The sequence below is a fragment of the Chelonoidis abingdonii genome, chromosome 5, assembly GCF_003597395.2.
Source record: "Chelonoidis abingdonii isolate Lonesome George chromosome 5, CheloAbing_2.0, whole genome shotgun sequence".
NCBI lineage: Eukaryota > Metazoa > Chordata > Testudines > Testudinidae > Chelonoidis > Chelonoidis abingdonii.
In genome coordinates, this window is record NC_133773.1 from 25,167,931 (window position 1) to 25,194,840 (window position 26,910).

Genomic DNA, 26,910 nt, shown 5'->3' on the forward strand with positions numbered 1-26,910 from the left:
TGGCCATCCTGCAGCAAAAAAACTTCAGGACCAGACTTCAAACAGAAACTGCTGAGCTTCCGTTCATCTGCAAATTTGACACCATCAGCTCAGGATTAAACAAAGACTGTGAATGGCTTGCCAACTACAAAACCAGTTTTTCCTCCCTTGGTTTTCACACCTCAACTGCTAGAACAGGGCCTCATGCTCCCTGATTGAACTAACCTCGCTATCTCTAGCTTGCTTGCATATATATACCTGCCCCTGGAAATTTCCACTACATGCATCTGACAAAGTGAGTATTCAGCCATGAAAGCTCATACTTCAAAATGTCTGTTAGTCTATAAGGTGCCACAGGATTCTTTGCTGTTATTTCAGATAATTATACAGCATATTGGAAATAGGAGGAAATGTATTTCTGACTGCATAAGTCTAATGTAGATCTTGTCTTTTTTCATACTAGAGTTTTTAAAAGGCAGTGGAATCCACTTGTAATTAATTCAAGTAGAGTGAAACACAATGTATAGTGAAGTAGAATTGAAAGCTTCATTCTTTTAAAACGTACCAATGCACAGTTGCAGCTAGCTGTCATATGTGCAGATGCAAATAAAACTGTGAAATTGTCAGTAGTATTCAGAGATGAATTAAAGTTCTAGATAGACTCAAATTGCAACTGAAAAGGATCTTATTCTCATTTATACTTAAAATGAGTGTAACTGTAATTTACATGAATTCTAAGACCACTTTACACTGCCACAGCAACGTGAAGAGGTTTTAAGTGCAAGTGAAAATCAAACATAAAGTATTTATAGCTGATTCAACCTACAGTAAGCTGTCACTGCTTACAGAACCCCTTTCATCCTTGTCAAATCTAGTGACTGAATCTAGGTTGTTTTTTTAAGAATGGTAAAGAAAATACATAGAACTAAATTTGAGCTGAATATCATTTTACAAAACTTGGATAAAAACAATTAAGCTTTTTTCTTCTCCCTTGGGTATTGCAATAAGGCTAAATACAGTTGGACTGTTTTTAGATTTTTTTTTAAAACAAAACAAATTAAATCTCTGGCACTGGACTCCTCTGTTCAAAATACCAGTTTAAGGTTGCCTTTACTTCTGGTGGCCATTAGTGTCATTCTCTGAATGCTCTGTATGATAGGCAAATTGGGTAACAAAGTCTGAGATTAGATTATAAATCAAGATTGTTCTTCCTTAGGAAGAAAGGGGAAACCTCCTTCCTCATCCCTTTCTTTTAGCATTGTTAAAAGAAAGAGGAGAAGGGAGGAAAAACTTGAATGCCCAATAGAAATTCTGAAAGTAAAGGAAAATGAATCTCTAAAAAACATGCAGGTTTGGTTGTCTAGTCGGAAATTCCTGTTCTTGTGATGGACTTTGGAATCCAGAACATTCACGCACCAACAGGAAGGAATGGAAGGAAGAAGAGTTGACAGACTCTGGGTGGGATTTTCAAAAGCACTCAGCATTGATCTGATTCTGCTTCCACTGAAGCCAAGCTAAAAAACTCCCATTGATTACAGTGTGAGCATAACTGGCCAACAGAGTACTCTTAAAATCCTACTCAGAAAGTCTATATCCATTTACCACGCTTTCTAACCAGTAGTTTCTAAAGGACATATGGAAAGAGATAACTGTAAGGAGAACTATTTGAATTGGAGTTTGTCTGAGAAGACTTCCTTAACATGAACAGCCTATGTATAAAACAATCAGCCTTCCAGGTATGCAGTAGCTAGGGAGAAGAAAAGAAAAGCATTGTAGACAATCAAGGAAACAGGTTAACTCTGATTGCATACTGCACTGATTTGTCTATCTGTGATTATTTCTAGCTGTGACAATTTCTACTCCGAGCTTTATTTTTTAGACAATGATTTTTCTTTCATTTTTCCTGTGTGTGATTTTGAATGAACTCATTGAAATAGAAAAGAACTACTTCAGAAATGTCAGGCCAATGTGTTCGGTGGAAGGGCAGAAATTATTTGTTTAAAGAATGACCCATATGCTTGTTGCTAGATTATATTTTGGTGAATGTTATACTTTTGGACCACGTGTGTACAACCCAGCATAGCTCTGATCATTCAGCATTGCTATTGACAAAATTAAAATAAATTTAGCTGTGTAGTAGTTTTGAGTGCTGCAAAACAAATTCTGTGTGCAACCTCAAGGTGGGTAGGTTTCATTGCCTGTGAAGTCACTGCTTACCTAGGTGAAGGGTAGTTGAGGCTGAAATAATGTTTGCAAAGCACTTTTGAGATTAAACAAACTATACAAAGTAATAGTATATTGTTCTGCTTCAGTATAAATAGAGTTTCTGTGTATCTGAGCTTACTTTCAGCAGATTCTACATATATGCACAACATCTGCAACAGTACATCTGTGTCAGCACAGCTGTGAAAAAAATTGTGCTTTTATTTTTTTATTTTAAGAAACTCCATCAGCTCCAAAGCACAGGGAGAGCTTAATTAAAGCTATTAAAGAAATCTGTAAGGAAAAGAAATACCATAGGTGCTTAAATATGCTGTTTTTGTTCTGAGCTCATGAAATCTGTCTCCCGTACTGGACTGACTGTCAGATGAATCACAGTTAAATAGACCATGATGAAGGCGTTTCTAGAAAGCCTCTTGGAGTAGAGGTGTGGGCCCTTTAACACTCTTTGTGTAGAATTTATGGTTCAAATCCTGCTTACTGTACTTATAAAAGTATTTCACTGATATCAGTGATGCTGTTTACATTATCAAGGCATTAACAGTGAAGGTTTTGCTCTGCATCATGCAAATGAGAGCTCTAATTTTCCTCCTTCTGTCCAACAGGAGGAGAAGTTCCTTACACAACACTGGCAACCCGAATGATGATGGGCGCCTGGTGGCTGTTTGCTTTGATCGTCATCTCATCTTACACAGCAAATCTAGCAGCTTTTCTCACAATTGCTCGCATTGAGAACTCCATCCAGTAAGTGGACAAAGAACAGATGGTGGGTGGGTGTGTCTTTCTGTCTGTGTGTGTAAGTATATGAAGAGGTGGAAACCCTGAGAAAAAACTCTCTTTAGCCAATATTCTTTGGGGCAGAATGTCTCGCAGATCAATCTAACTGGTCATTTACTGCAAGCTAATTACTCTTCTCAGGCACAAAGAAGTTCATGTCCCTTAGACGTATGCATCTATTCTAAAGGAAATTGTTACTATCTAAAAGGTTTGAGGAAGTAGAAACTGGAACAGTTATTTAATGGCTGTGCTCGTCAGATGTCCCTCACAAAAAGGTGCTATTATATCAGTGTTTAAATGGAAAAGTAAATATTGAAGTGCTCCCTCTCCACACTCTTCAGTTGTAATCAGCCCCAACAGTCTGTATCCTGACCCTTTCATGGCAATTAGTCAAAGAGTTTGCTGTTTCTGAGGGTTTAAAATGAAACTCCCACTTTTCTGCCAGGGAAATGCAATTAAATGTGTTAATATGAATGAATAAATAAAATTAACAGACCCATTTCTCATGCTCTCCTTCATTTTAAGCTCATATTTTTGCCATATCATTTTCCTCACACATTCTTCTTGTGACTGTCTGTTACTTTCTCCTTTCCCTTTGTATTTACTCTCCTTTTCCTCTCTACATCTCCCCATCTTGTTATTTCTCTGTCTCCCTCCCTGGACTACTCATGTCTTCCACTGTCTAAGAGTATATCTATACTGCATTCTGAGATGTGGTTGCAGCCTGGGTAGACATACTTGTGTTTGCAAGGATAAAAATAGCAATGCTGTTACCGCAACACAGTCTTCAGGTGAACTAGCACCACAAGTACATACCTAGGGGCCACAGAATGCTTTCACAGTCCACACTGCAGCCTGTTCATCTATCTAGAGTGCTATTTCTAGGTGTGCTAGCATGGCTGGAGCTATCGCAGGTATGTCTACGCATGCTTGGTCGCACCTTGGATTGCAGGGTAGGCGTACCTTTGGTTGCTATTAGCTATCTTTCATCTGACCTCCCATCTTCTTTTTCAGGTCTCCCTATGTATTTCTCTCTCCTTCTTACCATAGGAACCTTGATATCTACCTTACTCCTCCTCTGTTTTTCAGGCTCATGACTCCCTCCACAAACAGCTGTGTGTGTCATCATCTCCCACCCCACCCACCAAAATCTTTCTCTGTCTTCTTACAAAAACCTGAAACTGTATATGGGAGGGAAGGCAAAGATTTTGGAGAAGTGGAAAGATGCAGAAACTTTGATGAAGAAGGGGGGGACATAGTTTCTTGCCTCCATTAAAAATGTCTGTTCCCTCAGGAAGGGAGCCCCTGTATATCTCCCCCCACAAGAACATCTCTCTTCCCAAACCCCTGTAAATATCTGTCTGATTTTGTTCCTTCTTCAAATGTCATTTTGCCTCCCCTTCCATGACCCCACCACTAATTTTGCCTCCCCTTTCCTTCATATCCCATACAAGAAGGGAGTTCTAGCCAGCCCAGCCCACTGGGAGACCACTACCCATTCTTATGTAGCAGGGCTCAGTTCTTAGGTCCAGGTGGCTTTATCATATATCTGCCTGGAGAGAGAGGGGTTGATGAGATCTTTCTGTAAATCCTTGGTTTGGATAGGGAGGAATAGCTATTAAGAAGAACTGCACATGCAGCTGTATGCCTTTCCAGGGAGAAGAGGAACATCTGGAGAGTAAGCAGGTGCTGGAGTGTACTGGAGATGGGCTTAAATGAGAACCCCATATCAGAATAAATGATAAACTGTAGAGAGTTCTGAGAACAGAATGATTAAAGGATTGGAAAGCATGTCATATAATTAAGGACTCAAGGAGCTCAATCTATTTAGCTTAACAAAGAAGAAATTAAGGGGTGACTTGATCACAGTCTGTAAGTACCTATGTGATGAACAAATATTTAATAATGGGCTCTTCAGTCTAGCAGACAAAGGTGTAACAAGCCAGTGGCTAGAAGCTGAAGCTAGACAAACTCAGACCTGAAATAAGGCATACATTTTAATTAGCCATTAGAACAATTTACCAAGAATTGTGGTAGATGCTTCATCACTGGCAATATTTAAATCAAGATTGGATGTTTTTTCTAAAGATATGCCCTAGTTCAAACAGGAATTAATTCAAGGAAGTTATGGGCTGTGTTATGCAGGAGGTCAGACTAGATGACCAGAGTGGCCCCTTATGGCTAGAACTTGCTTAGAATCTTTTAAACACTCCTGAATTTAGGGAAAATTCAGATTTTTCTCTTTTTGGAACCAAAATTTGTGACTCCGGCTCATTGTGTCTATATACTGTGATGGGGCAAGGCTAGATGGCTATAGTAAAGTAGTAAGGAACAGTTATGTTAGCCCCAGGCTAAACAAATCCCTGGTACCATGGTAACCAAATGGCAGTTGCTCCATGGGGCCCTGGGCTGGAACCCAGAGTAGAGGGTGGGTGTGGGTTCCCCCCAAATGTCCCAACTCCTGATCAGACACAGGAGGAGCTGACCCAGACTGTGGGTTCCACCAGAACGGAAGATCACTGAGGTGACCAAATCCCCCAAGGTAGAGGAGGAACTTTGTCACAGTACCATTATGATCATGCTGCCCCATGTGTCCTACTGTGCATACAAACTCATCCAAACTGCATTATATAATTGCTTAGGTCAAATTAAAATCATATTTTGATACTTGAATGTTAAATTGTGAGATCTCTGGTTGCTGAAGAGGTGCTTTGGCAGAACTGAAATGTTAGATTCATTGGGGGGTAAGCCTGAGCTGTTGATTAGTAAAGGAACTCAGCTGTTTGTTTTTGTTTTAGAGAGAGTTCTTTCAGTCTTTTTGTCTTTCAGGACAAAAACAAAGTGTCAAATTGTTCTCTCAACCCCCCTTGTTTGCACACTAGAGTATGGTAGAATGATACTTCAGTATGATGTCAGCTTTGATCTTTACAAATAAAAAAATCATTTTTAATAAGCCTTAAGGGACATGTTGCCAAAACAAGGTGGAAAAAAATTGACGTGTGCACACAGGCATTTGCACTTGCAACATAGGTAAATTTGTGCATGTGCCATTTGTGTGCTCAGTCACTCAATTTGTACTCACAAATATGATTTTTTGTGTGTGTCTGCAGCCACTGCATCCTGCTTTGAAGTTATGTCCTGAATGCTTTTGAAGTGTTCAAGAAAAATGTTCCAATCAAAGTAAAAAATGGTTGTGAGCTTTCTTACCATACATAAGAATAAAATATATCTAAATAGTAATATAATGTTACAGTTCCATTTCCAGTCTGCTCTTGTAGTTTATTATGATGTCACTAGAAATCCTCAATGGAATTCTGAGGTTATTATGTACAGTTGGGTGTATATTGGTCTGGGTACTGTATTATTTATCGATAAAATTCACTGAAATGTTTTATTGGGTGGAATATGTTGCTGGAAAGCTCCTGAAATGAAAGAAGAGAGACATTTTTCAACAGTGTTGGTAGGTCAGAAATAGAGTAATTGGATGTGCTAAGTATCCAATGGGGAATGAAGTTACCCTAACTACGGTGGGAGTGTAAAACTTTAGTTTACAAAATTGCTCAAAATTGGGAAGCAAATCAGCACGTAGCACAGAGGCTGTTTGTTAGTTTATCACAATGAATAATTGCAAAGAGGGAAATGTGAATAAGCAACACAGGAAAAACAAGGTCATCTATTTTTTTTAACAGATCAAATTACACCCTGGGTGAGCTTGCAAGGCCAGATTGGAAATGGATTTAAATATGTAAAGAAAATAAACCAAATTTTGCTTGCAATTACACCTCTACCTCAATATAATGCTGTCCTTGGGAGCCAAAAAATCTTACCACATTATAGGTGAAACCATGTTATATCGAACTTGTTTGATCCACTGGAGTGTGTCCCCCCACCCTCCCTGGATCACTGCTTTACCGCGTTATATCCGAATTCATGTTATATTGGGTCACGTTATATCAAGGTAGAGGTGTACATTCAGACAACACCAGTTTAGTCACTAGAATGAAAGGGACTGAAGTCAATGGTTTTGCCTGGATGTAACTTCAGAGATTTTAACCATTAACTTTGACCCATTATGCTAGCTAGTGAAATCTCCACGAGTACTAGAAGGACCCAAAGTCAAAATTATCTGGACCAGGGAAACTTGTTCAAAGAAAAAAGCTGGACTATCACCAATTTTAGACCAAAACTCTTAACAATACCCTTTGTGGTTCTAAAATATGCAATTTATTTCCAATTCAAGTTTCCAGCTAGGACTAGAAATGATGGTATGCTGTCTGAGAGTACATCTACCCAGCAAATCAAGGTGTGATTGTATCAGGGATAGGCATATCCATTCTATCTTTAGCTAGAGCAGGTAACAATAGTAGTGATGACATGGTGACTTCAGCATGCGCTAACATCCTAAGTACGTACCCAGGGTCCCCGATGGGCTTGTGCTGAGGTTGCTAGTTGGTACTGAAGCCTGTGGCACCATTTCCTCACTACTGTTGTTACCTATGCTAGCTAAAGTATGCCTACCTGCACTACAAACACACTTCATTTGCTATGCAGTTAAATGGAGGCTGGTCTTGTGGTACTTCGCACCAGAAGTAGGGGGCACAGAAATCTAATGATGGATCCTATTCTGAAGAGACTTCCAGCCCATTATTGCATACAAAATTGGTCAACCTATGAAGGTCCAGAATTAATCTGTAGTAGAGTGATGGACAGGCCTATCTGTCAAAGCATTATACCATTCTTTGCATAGGTGCATTCTGAGAAAAGCAGCACATAGCATATCATTAGCAAGCATGGTGTTAACAAATAAGCAGGGCTGTCCTTACCCATACACAAACTATGCAGCTGCATAGGGCACCAGGAAATTTGGGGCACCAAATTGCCCCAATTTCCTGGTGCCCTATGCAGCTGTGTGCTGATCCAGCGGCCAGCCCAATCCCACCCCTGCTCTGCCCCATCTCTTCCCACCCCTTTCCCATTGTTACATCCATGGTGACTGCAGCAGGGGTCAGGTGCGCCCTGCACTCAGCAGGAAGTGGAGCAGCCCGGCCCCAGCCCATTCCGTGTTGCTGGTGAGTGCTGGCGGGTGATTTTCCCCTGCCCCCCAAGTCCCAAAGCTGGGAGCCAGGGGAGCAGAGCAGAGTGGGCTGGAGCTGGGTCACTCCACTTCCTGCCTGGGGTTGGGCCTACCCGGCAATCACAAAGTAGCAGGAAGTGAAGCGACCCGGCCACAACCCTGTGGTAATAGCCTCCTGTCCCAAACCTGGACTTTAGCGTCCACAATCTGGGGGCTTACCTGAAACTCCCCCAAGCTCACTACCAGCTTGGATATTCTCGCAGCCACCAGATCAGGAATTGATGGGGCCTGATCCCCCCTTTCCTCTCTCTGGTGTCCCCAACCCTCCCTTGGTGGGACACCCAGATTCCCAATCCCTTGGATGCTAAAAGCAGGGAAAATAACCCCTTCCCCCTCCTTATCAGGCTTGCCTCGCGGCTAACCTGTGTGACCCAAGAAACCAGCTTTTCTGCTTCCCTCAGGACAATGGAGATGCAAAATACCCACAGCTGGGCTCTGCCACCCCCCTTGGTCCAGGAACGAGGGAAAAACTGTAACCACCAGAGAACAGAGAGAATTCTTCGTCTCTTTCCCCGTAGTCTGCTCTTTCCCTGGACCCAAATAGGAAAATAGCCCACAGCCTGGCTTTTCCCTTTGCCTCCCTAGGAAAAGAACTTTCACAAGGTTTAACAAGAAAACTTTATAGAAAAAAAGAAAGAAAATATAAAACAATCATCTTGCATTAAGAAACTCAATACAGGCTCTTGCTTATAAGAAAATATAAAGAAACAGTCTGATTTAAAAGATAGCCCAATTAAACCAGCACAACAAATTAACATACAGGTAAATACACCCCAAAGACCATCATAGCTGAATTACTTTGCGGTTCCTGGGTACTTACAGATGTTTAGAAGAAGTATTAGGAGAGAATTAGAAGAAGACTTGTTTCCTCATAGCTAAGAAAACAACAAAGACCCCGGGTATACACATTCCCGCCCCTGACTTTAAACAATCCAGTTCTCTGATTGGTCCTCTGGTCAGGTGTTTGGTTACCCTTTCCAGGTAAAAGAAACTTAACCCTTACCTTACCTATCTATTTATGACAAACCCACTTTGCTGGCTTTTGCTGGGGGGAAGTTTCCCTCCTGCTGCTCACAGACTTTGGGCGAACCCCCTTCCTCGCAGATGCCTAAGGCCAGCCCCTCCCCCCACAGGGGGCTGCATAGAGCACCACAATATCTAGGGACGGCCCTGCAAATAAGTACTAGAAAAATGTCTGCTTCCCTTTTACATCCTCACAAGTTGATCTTTGATGCATAGCCAGTTGCATGTACTCTCTGCTTAACTGAGTAATTACTCTAATTTGTTGCAATTTATAAACTAAGGAAAAAGAAAAATAGCATAAAACCAGGGTAAGCATACACCTCCTTTTTCAACCAAATACCACTCCTTGTATTACTTTTGGTTGCAATGCTTTTCAGTTTGTGCCAACTGGCAATATTAAAAGTAAAGCTGCACTGTCATAAAATACCTGTTAGCTGCATCTACTATTCACACACACCCATTGTACAGAAACTTCATTTGAAGACAGTAATTCTGGGAATGACTTTTAAATCAATTCAGTCAGCATTTCCACATCAAAACATTGGGGTCAAACTGGGAATAACAGAGCAAAGCATAACTGATATGTCTCTTAAACTTGCCTTAATGCCAAGATCTTAAGAACATAAATTTCATAACTCCTAAAATATTATCCATCCATACATTTTTCAACGATTATGACCAGTGGGCAACTGATTCTCGGCAGAGACCTCACATGCTACCCTTCTGTGAACTATTATGCAGGCATCCAATGCCGGGGGATTCCTGTAAAACCCTATGCACCCCCAGTGCCCCTGTTCAAATCCCTTCTCCTTATTGTGAAGAGGGAGGAATTGAACTACAATCTCTTACATTTTTGGTGGGTAACCTAGCCACTGGGCTAAAGATTATGAGGGGTGCCTGTGACACCTACTCTCCCACATGGCTGTTTTGTATGTGTAGTTAGGCACCTTACCTTGGTCTCACAAGAAACATGTTGGGTACCTAAGCCACCTCTCTTCCAAGAGAGAGTTCCCAGATGTGGGTTGCAAACAGAGCTAGGCACCTCCCTGCCACTTGGATTCAAGTGCCTAACTCCATGAGAGGGAAGGGGCTTAGGACACATCCCTCTTGTTGGCATCTCTCATTGGTTATCTTAGCCAGCTCCTGACCTAGTGAGCTAGCTTTTGTGGATCCCATTCTCAGAAGCCTCTCTCTCCTCGTTCATTGTATAGGAATAAAGGGAGCCTAGGTCCCTAACCCAGGATTTGCGGATTCCAGAGCTGTTCTAGGTGCCTAAACCATAGGTGTTGCAATGGTCCACATTGCCAAACCTAAATCCTTTTGTGGCTCTGGGCCCTAATCCTTTTAGGTCGATTGACGGGGTAATGCAGGGAGGCTCACACTAAGTGACTATGCTGTGTCAGTTCTGTGGATAAAGCAGAAGACTTCATTTGGAAATTTCCACAAGTACTAAAACTTTGCGTATGATATTTTTAAAAAACCTAAAGAATCAAGGGATTTGCCACCAAGTGATAGGCAAGCTCAGAAGGCACAGATGTGCATTTGATTCAGATAAACATCCAAAAGTTTGTATGGCTCATTGGCAGCTTATCTGAACATCTTCATGGGAGAAAATGAGACTGGAATTCTCCTGAGGTCAGGCTTTCTTGTGTGGTTTCTAGCTCTTTTCTTTCTGGTTCAATTATTATTATTGGTATGGTGGTAAGGCCTAGTGGTCTCCATCAGAGATCAAGACCCTGTTATGCTAGGTGCCGTACACACTTAATAAGCAAATGTCCCATCTTGAAGGAGTTTACAAACTAGTATAAGATGAGTATTAACTAACAGCCTCAGAACACCAACTGCTTAGCCACTGTCAAGTGTTTTGTAGGCATCACCCCACAGATGAGTTTTAAAGAGGGATTTTAAGGAGAACAGTGTAGTGGCTTTGTGGATATTGACAGGGAGCTGCTCCCATGCATAAGGAGCAGTGTGGGGAAAAAGCAAAAAAGTGAGTGAAGAAAAATTGGGCTAATGGGCTAATAGTTGGCAGAGCAGAAGTGGGCTTTGTAACTTATAAGATCTGATAGGTATAGAAGAACTAACCTGTGAAGGACCTTAAAGTAATGGGAGCTATCCTTAGCACTTTTGCAAATCAGGCTACTTATTTAGGTGCCGAAATGAGTACCTAAGAGCCTCACTTTAAGCTCTCCTTTAAAAAAAAAAAAATTCTTGTCTTTGTATCCACAAAGAGGGAGGACATAGTTCCTTTCCTTTTCCTGCTCCCATATAAATGTTTCTGTTGTTCCCCTCTTGTGTGGCTACACCCTTTGTGCACTTCCCCTACTTTAAAGAGAGGATGTTGGGCGCTACGGAATGTATATCCAACTTCCCTCCACTCCTTGCACTCAACCTTGTGTTTTCTAACAGGTTGTGTATCTCAACAAGAATCCCAATACACTTATTTGTATTTATTGATTCTTTCCAGTCATTTTTCACATACTACAATTCATATTAAGCTAGGCTGTCCCCAAATGCTTCCAAACAGCAGAGCTCTTACAGATTTGCTTTGAAGGGGGCTACATTAGGGTTCATGTGCTGTAATGACAATAGATATTATCTTTCTCTGAAAGATAGGGTGCTCTTTACCCCCTTGCCTTGTACCTTGTTCATCCAGACCTTTAAACTAGATGGCAAGCACTGTTGTTACTTTCTGTCACAGCTGTCACTATCTAGCCTCAAATCACTTGTCTTGCTATGGCCTGTCTCCCGAGCGTGCCTCTGAATAGACCATTAGAGCCCCAGGAGATGAAAAACACAACTTGCAGGCAACCTTTATCTGAATTAGAATAATAAATAAGGACTTTGATGTAAGCAATCGGATCAATTATTTGCCCCCTTATTTAGTGACTGACTGCTCTCTGCTACGTGCAATAGTCAGTTCTGATAAAGCAGTCAACATAAATGGACACTATATTCTTTGCGTTTTCTAAAGTATATTTTGAATGTTTTAAAGACAATTCTTGACACACATGAACAACAAATTACAATTCCATTTAAACCATGCCTGAGATTACGGTATATGGCCCCAGTGTAGGATTTCTTTTAAAGAGAGAAAAGGGGGAAGGGGGCATGAGTGTGAAAACAGAACACAAGACAAAGAGAAATAATTTTTCTCTGAATCCAAAGTGCAGGCAAAATCTGTGATTGCAATCAAAGATTATTTCTGTTTTGTGATAATGACTAGAGTCCAACATGAAACTAAGCAATTAAGTTAGTTTGCCTTGTCTGAATAAGGCGCAGAAAGTAAACTTCATACATGTTGAACAGTAAATATAATTTTAATGGTTCAGCTTTATAAAGATAATATTTAGCTCTTAACATATTCAAAGTGCTGTACAAACATTATTCATCCTCACAATGGCCCTATGATAGAATTAATGCTATGTCACTAATAATCTAATTTAGCCTAATAAAGCATTGATGGAAAAATTTATGCAATGTACCCCACATAACTTAAATATTTTTCCACAAAAAATCTTCACAGTAAGCATAATTATAACCATAACTAGAATTGTAGCTTGTTCATTGTAATGCACTGAAACAATTTGGGACTCTTATTATATTTATAGCAAACAGAGATGCTCTATATTCAAATTCACTTAAAATTGCTTATACCACCAACTTAACTTCTCACTTATCAGTATGTCTTTAATGCCATCAGTCACTTTTTAATTGTTTCAAAATTAGAATATCGAAAGTCATTCTGATACCCTTACTCTTGCTGAGTAAGTGTTTTTCTCCAGAGAGATTTCTGCTGAAATCAGTAAAACATTTAGTGGGTTAAGGTGTTACTCTATGTGAGAGAGGGTATTACTCAGTGTGAGTAAGGATATCAGAATCTGGACATCAGAGGATTGCTTCATAAGCACAGGTACATCTGACACCAAGTTGTCTTTATTTTGATACTTATGCTCCTGTGCATGTGTGTGAGGTGAGCTGATGGGACTTACACATGTATCCATTAACTCTAGTAGGAGTCACTCATGTAAATCTCATGTGTATGAATGGGAGAATCAATTGTTCATTCCAGAAATAAAGAGAAATTTAAAAAGCAAAATTTTAATCTACAAATTATTAATAGAAATAAAGTAGATACCAAAAAAAAACCCTCAGAGAAGAACAGTTCATAGTTCATCTATAGAGCTGAGGAAGCTTCTAAAATGTAAGAATTTCACTTTTCTGCTAAGGGTTGGGTTTTTTTTGTTTTGTTCTGTTGCATCTCAGATGCTGGATTGTGACTGTCACACCACAAATCTGTGTGATGCAAATGTAAAACTTTATCCCTAAAGCAGATTTATATACAAAATGAAGTCATGGGTTATGTGTCCTTGCTGAAGGATAACTCAATGTCCTAACTGGTCTTTTCCATCTCTAACTCTATGTAGGGGGCATCATATCTAAACCACAAGAGTCAGCAAGCTGGGAACTTTTACTTAACCATCAAAATGGGGCAGGTGAAAAACAGTTTAGGTTTTGCTGTTGGTAACTGAATTTAACAAACATGCAGAACTTGAACTCAAAACATTCCCTCCATCTCACTGAATGGAATAACTATCGCTGTTGTGTAGGGTTGTGGGGTAGGGCTGCAGAGAACAAAGGTCATCCTCCATTTTGAAAGGCAGGGCACTAGACTGCATGGAGCCGTAGGGTGCAGTCAAGCTCAGGTTCTGACTGCTATTGTATTAGAGTTATGTAATGTTCAAATTAAATAATTCAGTTTGTTAAATACAAGCTTTTTGTCTCTTAATAAGGAGATCAACACACTCCTCATCATACTTCTCCACTTCCTGGCCCTAACTTATTCTACTGTTGCCAGCCTGTAAAAATGGAGTGAAACCAGAACTTTGTAGCTCACTCTTAATGCTGTTTCCACTCCCAATTATTCATATAATGTTTTGGTTTATGTTTTTATACATAACAGAATTGCTTTTATAGTTATAAGACATGCAGGGAAACTGGGTTTTTTTTCTCTCGCTATTTCTAAATGTACTGTTCCATGGCAGCAATTCCACGTATCTTTTTATGCTAGCAGTTAGCAATACATGTTGGGAAATTGCTGTGTTCGTTGTTATATTGGAAATTATATGGCTACACAGAGTCCTGTAAGCTACTGATTACAATTTTGCTAGGTGTTGTTATTAGAAACTGGGGACTCAGTAAGTACTTCTCACTACCCTATTCCAGTAATATGTATGGCAAGTAATTGAACAATTACAGGACATTATGATATATGACCTGTGACAGTGTTTGTTACATTTCTGAGTGCTACTAGGAGATACAGAAACTTATTAACAGCAAAAGCAGCAGTAGCAATACAGAATTGGAGACTATAGTATCTTAAATGTTATATAGTGCCTTTCATCAATTATGCTAAGATATATACATAGATGCACTTCAGTGAGGTTTACCACTGGATGACGGTGGTTGGCAGGGGAAATTCTCATCTAGGACAACAGACTAAAAGTCCCTCTTCTTAGGGAAAGTACCATGGTATTGTTAATGAAAACAAGACCTAGTAACTGGATCAGTCCCATGGTCCATCTAGCACAATATGCTGTCTCAGACAATGGCCAGCATCAGTGCTTCAGAGGAAGGTACAAGAAAACTTGCATTAGGCAGATGTAGGATAATCGGTCCCCCGTTTTAGGTGGTCTCTAATCCTTACATAACAAGATTGTTTTAAACCCTGAAGTGTGAGATTTAATAGCTCATCCAAAATGTATGTAAACATTAAATATTATAACTGGATATTCTTTTTATCCATATAAATATACACTCCCTAGTTGAATCTTAAGGTTGTTTTTTACATTTGTGTTTTTTGCCTCAGTAGCATTCTGTAACAGAGTTCCACATTCCACTGTTCTAATGATGTATTGCATGAAAAAGTATTTCCTGTTACTGGTTTTAAATTTTCCACTTTTTAATTTCATTGAATGGCTTCTTCGTTATGAGACAGGAAGAATGGAAGTCCCCAGGTCTACTTTCTCTGGACCATTCCGTATTTATGTTCACTTTTATTATGTCCTCTCTTTATTCATTTCCTTTCTAACATAAACAATCCCAACCTTTCCAATTTCTCTTCATATGAGAGTTTTTCTATGCTCCGAAGCATTTCCTTCTCTGAACCCTCACTAATTCTGCAATATCCTTTTTGAGATGGAGTGTTTATCAGATGAAGCTGTACCATTGACTTATATAAAGCAATTACAGTTATAATCTCCTATTATTTATCATTCCTAACTCCCTAATTTCTTGTTTTCTTTTTTGATCACAGCTGCATATTGAATTGAGCTCTTCTTTGAGCTATCCGCAGAGATGCCGAAGTTCCTTTCCTGAGATATTAGAGTGAAAATGTTAAACTATTCATACACCATAGAGGGTTCTAAATTAATGGTATCATTACTTTTCATTTATGAACACCGAACTTCATTTACCATTGTGTTGCCCATTCACCTACCTTGGTTAGATCCCTCTGAAGTTCTTCACGGTCCTTTCTGGACTTCACTTCTCTTGGAGACAGGAGGCTTAGGTACCTAAGCCATTCTTACATGAAATGCCAGAGGAAGTGGTGACTCCTCCCTTACAACTTTTAGCTCAGTGATTAGAGCAATCACCCAAGATGTTGGGGAAACCTGGTTTCAATTCCCACCTGGTGTCTGATGAGAAGAAACGATTTGAACTTTTATCCCTGATCACTGAGCTATGGGATATTCTGATGTCAGTCTCTCCCAGTCTTGTTGGAGCTGTTCCACTTTGAACAAATAATTAATTAACTATTAGAGCAAGGGGACTGGACCCCATGTCTCCCACCTCTCAAGTGAGTGCCTTAACTAGCAGGCTTTCTCAAGCTCTTTTTTGGTCCAGTGACTATTTAAATAGTTGAAGTGGAATAGCTTCAACTGGAGAGTCTGAGAAATATCAGAATATCCCAGAGTTCAGTGAGGGCATTCTTCTGAGAGGTGCAATGGCCTCCTGTTCAAATCATTTCTCCCCATCGGGCAGAGGGCGAAATTGAAGCTGGGTGTCCCATATCCTATGTGAGTGCTTTAACCACTGGACTACAAGTCAAAAGAGAGGGAGGAACCACCTCCACCTCTGGCTGGATTTTGAATTGGTCCTGATCTACTAGGCATGCTCTGAGCAGGCCTACCACATTGGGTCTTGCTGGCAAGATAGGCAGGGGAATGCCTATGGTACCCCTGGTTTGAGGATCACACTGGGTCTTAGATGTGAGAGAGGCATCTTGATGCCTAGAGTGAGTACTGTGCATGTGCCCAGAGATGACAAACTTAAGTCACAAGGGGACTTTTACAGCAAAATTTAGGCATCTAGTGAGAGGTTTTGTGAATAACAAAAATTGGTTGGATGATTTAATTGGGGATTGGTCCTGCTCTGAGCGGGGATTTTGACTAGATGACCTTCTGAGATCATCCAACCCAATAGCAAAAATATCACAGAATCATAGACTAACAGCCACTTCATATTTGAGCTCTTTCAGGACTCTTGGGTTCATACTATCTGGACCTGGTGACTTATTTTTTAAAATATGAATTAGTTCCACCACTAGTTCATCTGACACCTTCATCTATGAGAATACTGCATCTCTCTTACCATAAAAAGCGAGTTGAAGGTAGGTGTCTCCCCATTACATGGTCATCCCAGGTCAGCTGATTTGGGCTTACAGAGCTCAGGCTATGGTGCTATAACATTGTAGTGTAGATGTTCAGGCTTGGGCTGGAGAGCCACAGGTCTCAAAGCCCAAGTTCCAGCCTCAGCCTGAATGTCTATGCAGCAATTTTATAGCCCCATAGTCCAAGCCCCAAAAGCCCAAGTCAGTTGATCCAGGCTCTGAGACTCAGCGGTGCAGGGGTTTGTTGTTTTTTTTTAAATCACAGCATGGACATACCCATTGATTTACTTCTTGCTTTCCTGGTTGTGTTTTTGTTCAGTATTATACATGCCTTATGAGATTATTGTTTTCTTAAGTAGCATCCCTGCCACTTGTAAGGATTTTATTTCCTTGATTTTTGTCTTTAGGACCCTTTTGAATACCCTTCTCTTTTACATATCTCAAATGTGCCACTTGGAGGCTGTTGAATCATAGAACCAGACAAGATTAGGGTTGGAAGAGACCTCAGGAGGTCATCTAGTCCAACCCTCTGCTCAATGCAGAACCAACACCAACTGAATCATCCCAGCCAGGGCTTTGTCAAGCCAGGCCTTAAAAACCTCTAAGGACGGAGATTCCACCATCTCCCTATGTAACCCATTCATTTTACATTTGTTGGAGTGGCTAAATACACTCCCTTCCACCACCACCCTAGTTAAATAGAACAGGAGTACTTGTGGCACCTTAGAGACTAACAAATTTATTTCAGCATGAGCCTTCATGAGCTACAGCTCACTTCTTCGGATGTTAGTCTCTAAGGTGCCACAAGTACTCCTGTTCTTTTTGCAGATACAGACTAACACGGCTGCTACTCTGAAACCTAGTTAAATAGTGATTTCTAATATCCAGCCTAGACCTCCTCCACTGCAACATGAGACCATTGCTCCTTGTTTTGTCATCTGTACCACTGAGATCAGACTACCTCCATCCTCTTTGAGTATCATAGGTTCACGTTTGTGTAACCCTTCTGCCTCTCTGAGTTGGCAGCAACAAGGGCCAGGTTCAGTATCCAGGGGTTCCGTTTCAGTAACACAATGCATAACCGGTTCAAGCCCCCACCCAGTGACCTGGGACGCTTACATACGACACCCCCCTGGGTGCCTCTAGGAGGCAATACTTCCCCTCTCGCAAGCACGGAGTCTGAGTGTAGCAAAATTTTTTTAATAAAGGAAGGAATCAATGTGGCATCCCATTGGAGAAACACCACAAACAGAGTTATAACACAAAGCATAAACAAAAACCCACCTCCAAGTACGTTTGGCAATGTCCTTTACCCCTTAGGGTCTTAAGTCCAATCACCCCAAAGTCCAACAACCCAAAAGTCTCTGGCATGCACCACTAGAATTCAAGAAGTTTATCGTAAGTTTTACCCCCCAGCCTGGGTGGAAATGAGGGGAAGTCCACACAGGGTGTTAAGGCACCTTACGTGGGCCAGGGCCAACTGCTCTGCCTCTCCGTGAATTTCTGCTGCAGCCTTCACCACAACCAGCTGTGCTGCTCCCTAGCCACCCCTGCAAACCGCTTCACTCCGCTCACTGTTCATGGCTGCTCCAACACGCTGCAACTGCTACGCTCTGCCAGCCAACTTAACGATAGATCTTCACTCCCCACTAGTTAACACAGCACTCAGTGATCTCAGTTCAGCTCTTTCAGTGATTTCAGCTCTTAGTAGGGGAGCCCTGGTGCTGGTGCACCATTGGTCCAACATGAATTCAGCTCAGCAGTCTCTAGACAGACTCCTAATGGAATCAAAATTGGCTCTACTCTTCAACAATGGAGAGAGGAGGAGGTGTTCCAGGCTCTCAAAAGGGGCCCATACCATCAGGTGTACATACCAGTCCCCAACCTCTCTCAGCTCACTGGGTTTTAGAACCCATGTCCCTTTTCTAGCAAGTGTCGCTTAATTTATATTGAGACATTTCTGTTATAAAGCAGTCTCTTAGTTCCTCATTCACGTAATCAGCTGGCAACACTTTATTTATCCTGCCCCAATAATGAAGAAATTGGGGATCCCAGAGCTGTCAAAATAACCATCCCAGGCTCCTTGCTGGGTGTGCCTATGCAAATATTTGAGACTTCACATTCCTGACATTCTTTCTGCACTTCCCATAATTCACCACCAGATGTCAGGGTAGTGCTCATCTTGACTCTGCTTACATTTGCATTTTGAGTGGTTATAGGTGGATCTTTGCATTTGCCATTGTCTAGTTCAGCGATTCTTAAATGTATTTGATGGTGCCCCCTTCTTTGTGTCATAGTAGTTTAGACCTCACCACCACCACCACACAAGTACAGATGTGGGCCAGTATGGAAAAGGCTGTCTCATGGAACTCTAATAGCTTGGACTGGTCCAAGCCTCAGTTCAATGCCTGTCTGTGTCCCTCACTCTCTAAAATTGGCACAGTCATGCTTCTTTGTACCACAGCCTAAGCTAAATAGTGAGCTTACAGTGATGGGGGCAGGGAGGGATGTTGTAAGTATCTAGATTTAGTAGTGGGAAGGGATACAATACAGTAAACATCTGGGGTTAAGATGTAAAGAAGCAGGTTATCAGAATAAATGTTTTTTTTAAAAAAGAAGAAAAGGTGGGGGATAGCTCACTGGTTTGAGCATTGGCCTGCTAAACCCAGGTTTGTGAGTTCAATCCCTGAGGGGGCCATTTAGGGATGTGGGGCAAAAACCTGTCTGGGAGAAAAAATCTATCTGGGGATTGATCCTGCTTTGAGCAGGGGATTAGACTAGATAACCTCCTGAGGTCCTTTCTAATATTCTATGATACTGATAAAAAAAAAATCAACATGCAACACTCACTAAATATTAAACAGTAAGGCATTGATTCAAACAGAGTCATTGGTCCATTGTAATAAGAGCAAAAGCAAAACTGCAAGTGTGGTCACTGCTTACAACTAAATGTGCACACAGCATCCTTGAAAACGGATTAATGTACACATGGCAATGACTTTGTACAATGCTATGAAATCCATCAAAATGCACAGCACTGAGGACTGGATATGTCTGGAGGAATGAGCTTTGCTAGTTATTCATTGCTGTGGGTAAAATGTGCACAGTATGTTGTTTTTTTCACTAAAGCTGCTCAGGCCCCTCTCAGAATATATTTTATGCCCCTCCCCCAGGGAAGCCCACCCCTGTTTAAGAACCTCTGGTCTAGTTTAAGACTGCACACAGACAGATCTTTTATTTGTCCTTAAATGTCATCCATTAGATTTATTCAGTTACATAAAGGTAATTTGTGCCATCAAAAGCCTTAATGGGTCTTGGGTGTTAGATATATTACAGCAATCCCTCCGAAACTCTAATGAATGTCATTAAAGAAATCAAGGTATGGTTAAGTGGTACAATAGGATGAGTAAATAGGGGCAAAGAGGTCATGTCTGGATCCTGGAAAGGATCATTACATTATTTTAAGGCCAGGGCAGATAAAGACATATTCTGGATACTTTTAGAAAACCCTAAATTAGTTTACATATAATCAGCTTTTGTGTGTATATATACTCATACAAACACACATACAGAGTGGATAAGGCTAAAGAACTTATCAAACTGAGCAAATTTATTGTGAACTCAAGGAAGTGGCAGTTCATAAAAATAGAACAGAATTCTCCAGCTTCTGAAAATGGTGCTATGCAGCATTCCCAATGTATTCTTAACCTGCTCTCTCTGCTCAGTGGTGCAGGTAGATTTTAATTCTTACAGGTACAGTACCGATCCTCCCTTCCCCTGCTAACACAATGTTCTGTGACTAGAGCCCTGCATACATACACATTTATACCCATAGATGCGATATTCATGGAGATAAATCTGTACCCGCTGAACCGCAGGGCTCTCCCGGGAACTGCAGCAGCAAAAGGAGCAGAACATGGGGCTGCTGTTGTCAGGAGCCAGCGCCGCACCGGCAGCTCCTCCAGTGCAACTGTACCATTCTCAGCCCTTCCACGCAGCTGTGTCTCCTGCCTGGGATCTGTACAGCCCTACTGGAGGACAGGGCTGGGGGTGGTACAGCCATGTTGGAGGAGCTGCCAGCACAAGGCGCTGGCTCCTGGGAGCAGCAGCCCCACGTTCTGCTCCTTCCATCGCTGTGGTTCCCAGGAGAGCCTTGCAGTTCAGCAGATACCAATTTCTCCTTGCGGATATCCACATCCGTGGGTATAAATTTATATCCGCGCAGGGCTCTACAATTGATTCTTGAAAATGTCTTTCCAGTATGGTGTACCAGCAATAAATGTCTTAATGGTATGGTGTACCTCACTGTACCGGCTTACTTGCACCACTGTCTATGCTGAGTGTATATCTTGATGCAGTACATACCAACAGAGACAGCTGCTTTCTGGTGTTTAACATGCCAGCTCCAAGTAATGCCTGGGCCTGCTGCCTAGGGCTATATTCATTGAGCTTTTTTTTCTGACCTTTCTGATTTCAGTCTTCAAGTCCCCAGCAATGTGTACAATAGAGGGACATTACTTCAGGCTATTACCAGGCTTTTATCTGATTCATTTTACATTTGTTGGAGTGGCTAAATACACTTCCTTTTGCCCCTCAAAAGAAAGCTCTCATCAGTTGAGAGCACACTCTTGTACCCTGCAATATTCTCTTTTTTCCTTCAGTCTCATTTTCCCCCTTCCCTTTGGCCTCACATTTTTTCTTTCTGTCTTAAAGCATAAAAGCAATTCTGTTTCTCCTAGTCCTACTTTGTCTTTTAAGAAAATAAACAAAACAGTGACTTGGCAGCAGTCTTTCTATGTGTTGCACTTTGCTTGCCTGCAGCTCCCGTTCAGCTTGGAAACATGGAATCATGTCTCCTCTGTCTCTTTTCTTCACTACCAATTAAGGTCTCTCCAGGATCTCTCCAGGCAGACGGATATTCCTTATGGCACTGTCTTGGACTCTGCAGTCTATGAGCATGTTCGAGTGAAGGGGATGAATCCTTTTGAGAGGGACAGCATGTATTCTCAAATGTGGCGGATGATTAACAGAAGTAACAGCTCAGAGAATAATGTGCTGGAGTCACCAGCAGGCATTCAGAAGGTATGAGGCATGGTTTACCTTTTCCTTGACAATCGGAGATACTCTGTTGCAGTGCTGGATTTTTTAAATTGTTTTTAACATTTGAAGCTGGATTTACTCATAGGACAGTGATCTTACCTAATCAAGTTATAGCTCATTGCTCCAGTGCAAAGGATTGGGCACTCACAGCTCACTTCCCTATAGGCAGTTTTCCATTGCATTTTAAAATGCAAGTCCAAAAAATATTTGCTCTGAAAACGATTGAGGATTTCGAGATCTGAAAGAAGAATACATTTGTCAGAATCCAAAATGAGGGTAGGATCACGGGACTTTAATAACAGAAGACATCACAGTGTACTGTACAAAGTGCTTACTGTAGGTTTGAATACAAAACAGAGATTTGTTTTTAGACTTCTGACTCTGAAAACTTAATGTTTCAGTCATGGTTATGAATCCTATGGGTTATGCGGAAAGCAGGCAGAAAAGCATGACCTTGTTTAAAAAACTTCACAGCAATCTCTTAAACTTGATTTGCTATGGGAAAACAAAATGTAAAAAGTTTTTTTTGTCAAGTGAATTCTTAGAGTCAAGTAAACAGGAGAGAGATTGTATTTAAGATCACCTATCAATTAAATAGCACAGATTCGGATTGTGAATATTTTTCATCAGTGACTTCAATGGGAATTGCATCTATGTGAATGGGAACAGAACAGAATTCATCCCTATGATAACATCTCCAAATTGAAAATTTATTCTATAAAATAGGACCCTGAGAAAACAGCATATTTTGTTATTTTAGCAGGTTCTTACTTTAAAGGGTTCATTTAAATTTGAAGATGGGGAGAATTAATTATAATAGAAAACTGAACTGTTGCGTGTTTCCTCATCGAAGGTTTAGTTAGTCGATCTTTTTTAGATCTATCAAAATCCAATCAAGCCATTTCAGAGCTGTTGCCTTTTGTTTCTACTGAAATTCACTTCCTAGGATATCCCAAACATCCACGGTGTTGTGACAGTTGTTGAGAGCATATAAAGGAAAAGATCTTTTTAAAAAAAATGATGAAGCCATTTCCTATGGGTGATCTTTTGATGATAATAGAGCTACAAGATAACAACTGTTTAGGAGTTTGATAAACAAGTGACTTCACCCACCGCCATTATAGCGTGGATCATATTTCCCAACTCAGAGATTTACGAGACACTAAATGTCATGAAAGAGGGGAAGGTGGGAAGGGCCAGGGGAAATGCACTTATGAAGTCCTTCTAGAATGTGTCATAAGCTGAAATACGTTTGATGTATACATCTCTAAAGTGCCAGAGAAAGGGACAGCTGAAGATTGATTGGCCAAGGGAAAAGGCACTTTTGAGAAAATATATTTTGGGCCAGTTTGCAAGGTGCTTATAAAGCTGGGAAGCTCCTTTAAAAAAAAATCCATCACTGTGGCTTGCCATGAGTTTCAGGACAATAAAAAAAATCAGAGCACATCAAACATAAGTGAGTGTTGACTAAAGCCCTTTAGTTGAGGAAAGCAACCAGTGTATTACACTGGCAGGTAATTACAGATTACAGTCTTTGATTTCTAATTCCTGAAGACATGGTATTTGCTGTTTTTTTTTAAACTGACAGAAACAGCATTGTCTGAGTTTAATTTCCCATAGCTTTGCTTTCCAGGAATAAGCAATTGCAAGTGATACTACCAAAGAGCTAAGCTTTAGCAAAGCAGCAATCAGCCAACCTCTCTCTCAATTTCCAGATAGCTGCAAGACCATTCCCAATGAATGTACACTTCCATCCATTCCTGCATGCACATGCTTGCTCGCTCTCTACACAGACCACCCCATACACCTGACAGGAAGAAATGCCACAGTGAGAGAGAGAGGGAGAGACCCTTTCTGCTCAGACAGGTGACAAATAGAAGGCTCTTTGAAAACTGGCCAGGAAGAAATGTGTCTCTCTAAGGAATTGGAAGCTCTGTCTTTAAGATCTGTTTGAATCTTTCATCCTCACTTGGATGATAAATATGGTGTTATGTACCAACCCTGTGTACAGAAGAAAATTAAGACCAAAAAAAGTAAGTGATGAGGCAGATTTTAATCTCTGTAAAATAACAATAAAATGAAAGCATGCAGGTATTTCAGAGGACTTCATGGGTCCATTTGGCCCATTTACATTGTTTTCATAAACTCATTCCCAACCTTGAAGAACAACTGGCCACCTCAGAGCTATTAACACAATGAGATTATAACCTCAAACAAACCAAACTAATTTTGGGGCTCATTTTGTGCTTCATTTTAATCATGCCATTAATTGGTGCTAAATCATGACTCAACAAGAAAAGAAATACATAAGCCAACACAGCTTGCCAAGCAAATGTTCTTGAACTACTACTGAAAACTGAGTTTCCACTAGGCCACCTAGTGTCCATGAAGAGATACTGTGACTGTAAGGCTGTATGTGTGTTGCAAATGAATATGTCAAACATCCTTTGCTTTAACTACATTCCCCTGCTGCATCCTCTCAAAGGTAAATTAGATGTGCAGGCAGCCATTGCAAAGTGAAACTAGTTGGACAGTAGGGCTATGCAGGCTATTTAAAAGGACACTATCAGATTTTTCATACAGTTTAAAATCCTTTTAATTTTTCTCTTTCACTCTTAATTATTCATTTATTTCATTTATACTGAGAAAGCAACTTTTATTTTGAAAAATATGATACAGCGGAGTCAAATTCAGTGCTGACTGACATCTCATGCAGTCCCATTGACTTCAGTGGGATTGCATGGGTTGTACATCAGTGATTTCAGTGGAAATTGCACCTGTACCTCCCCATACCAGAAGGGGGGGAAATTGCAGAGAGGAGCAAGTCAGAATCCAGCTGGGTAGAAGCAGAAACATCCAAAGCAGGGACAACTGGACATTGAGGGTATGTCTACACTGCAATTAAACACCTGTGGCTGGCCTTACAGGGCTTGGACTACAGGGCTGTTCAACTGTGGTACAGATGTTCTGGCTCACGCTGGAGCCCAGACTCAGGAACCCTTCCTCCTTTTAGAGTCCTAGACCTTGGGCTCCAATCTGAAATCTAACGTCTATACCGTAATTAAACAGGCCCTTAGCCTGAGTCCCATGAGCCCAAGTCAACTGACACAGACCATCCGTGGGTGTTTAGATGCAGTGTAGACATATCCTGAGATAATGTTGTACTGTTTTGACTGGACTTTCTGTGTCCTGTGCTGATGGGCTATTTGTTCCAGCCCTCTCCCCCTCCCTCACAGTCTCGCTTCACCTGACTTCACTCCTCTTCTCCCTTGTCCTGTCTCCATCACTTTCCATTTAGCTGATCCCCTCCTAAGTAACTCCCCCCCATCAGAAAAAAATAATGGAACTAACATGCTGTTTGCTGCCATCACATTGTTCACTCTGCTGCTATGTTGTACCCCTTCCTCCACCCTGTGTTTGTCTTGTCTGTTTCGTTTGTAAACTCTTCTATTAATCTGTTTGTACACAATGAGGATCATGCTTGGTGGGCCCTTAGGCACTACCATAGTAAACATGATTACTACTACTAATAATCTGTGTGTGAGAGAACATAGTTTACACCCTATGACAATATTTCTTTAGCTCTACTTGGATCAGGAAAGATGCAACTTTGGTAGGGCCTTGGTCAGCTGAAATAGAGGCAGGGAAGAAGGCTAAAATGTAAACATGATGCTTTTTGAAATTTCTGTTTTTTGGCATATCCTGGTCCCATTTTCCCCAATAAATTAGGTTAAGATATTGTGCATGCATTCATTCCTTCTTCATCCACAGCAACTGACTGGCTCAGGTGTGGTTAAAGGATAGCCGGATAGATTGATCTTGAATAGATTAACAGAGTTTGATACCTCAGAATATGTGACTGCCTGAGAAGCATAGGCACATTAAATATTTTCTTGTCTCTCATCACTTATTGTTTCCCTCTACTTCAGAAAATAAAATCATTGAAAACCTGAACTGAGGCATGGAAACAACCAGTTTTGTTCTTCTAACTACTTTGTCATATTAGAAGGAAAAGAAGGTATCTGTATTTCTACATTTGTTTTGGATTATTCTGCAGAATATTTCCTTTCCATCTCTATTTTTTTTCTTTATTATTCCTAAATACTCTGTGTATTCCAAATTGATTTTTCCTGTTTTGTATAGGTTATGAAATATGCATCTCAGTCAGTCAAAGGAATCTCTGTTTTCATGGCAGTTATTTATTGTAAGCAGATTTACCAGGACCAAAGGCATGCTTGCTTAAACATTCATTGAGGACTCCAAAAAAAAAAATCATTTAGGCTTAAATATATCACATTACATACCTCTTTATTTCTTCTTTAAAAGCACAGTACTCTACTTAATCCTTTACAAACACCATAGGCTTTCCTACCCTTGAACCTATTCCCACTTAAAATACAGTGAAGCACTTCCAGGCCTGGTCTACACTACGCGTTTAAACCGATTTTAGCAGCGTTAAACCGGTTTAACGGCGCACCCGTCCACACTACGAGGCCCTTTATATCAATATAAAGGGCTCTTTAAATCGGTTTCTGTACTCCTCCCCAACAAGAGGAGTAGCGCTAAAATCGATATTGCCATAGGATTTGTGTGACCGCAAATTGATGGTATTGGCCTCCGAGCGATATCCCACAGTGCACCACTGTGACCGCTTTGGACAGCAATCTGAACTCGGATGCAGTGGCCAGGTAAACAGGAAAAGCCCCACCAACTTTTGAATTACATTTCCTGTTTGCCAGGTGGAGTCTCTGATGTACAGGTGGGGATGCAGTCCAATCCAAAAAGAGCTCAGAATGACTGTATGGGAGATACTGGATTGATCGCTATATCTGGGGAGAACAATTTTCTATAGACTTCCGTACAGAACCACAAAAATTACTAAAGGTTTTGAAAAAAAAATCTCCAGGATACACGGCTGCGTACAAGCGTAAGGAAGCCAGAGATCAATGGAGCTCATGGATGGAGGGGTTGAGACTCCACATCCACAATTGTCACGAGTCTCTGA

At 40.9% G+C, this 26,910-nt stretch overlaps 1 protein-coding gene across 1 annotated transcript in view; it reads left to right on the forward strand.

Annotated features, from left to right (window-relative positions):
• GRID2 (glutamate ionotropic receptor delta type subunit 2) overlaps positions 1-26,910 on the forward strand; it is a 1,102,380-nt gene that overhangs the window by 927,041 nt on the left and 148,429 nt on the right. The window contains exons 12-13 of the mRNA XM_075066158.1: positions 2,805-2,943; positions 21,692-21,887. Coding sequence (XP_074922259.1) covers positions 2,805-2,943; positions 21,692-21,887 — 335 coding nt within the window. The remainder of the gene's footprint in view (positions 1-2,804; positions 2,944-21,691; positions 21,888-26,910) is intronic.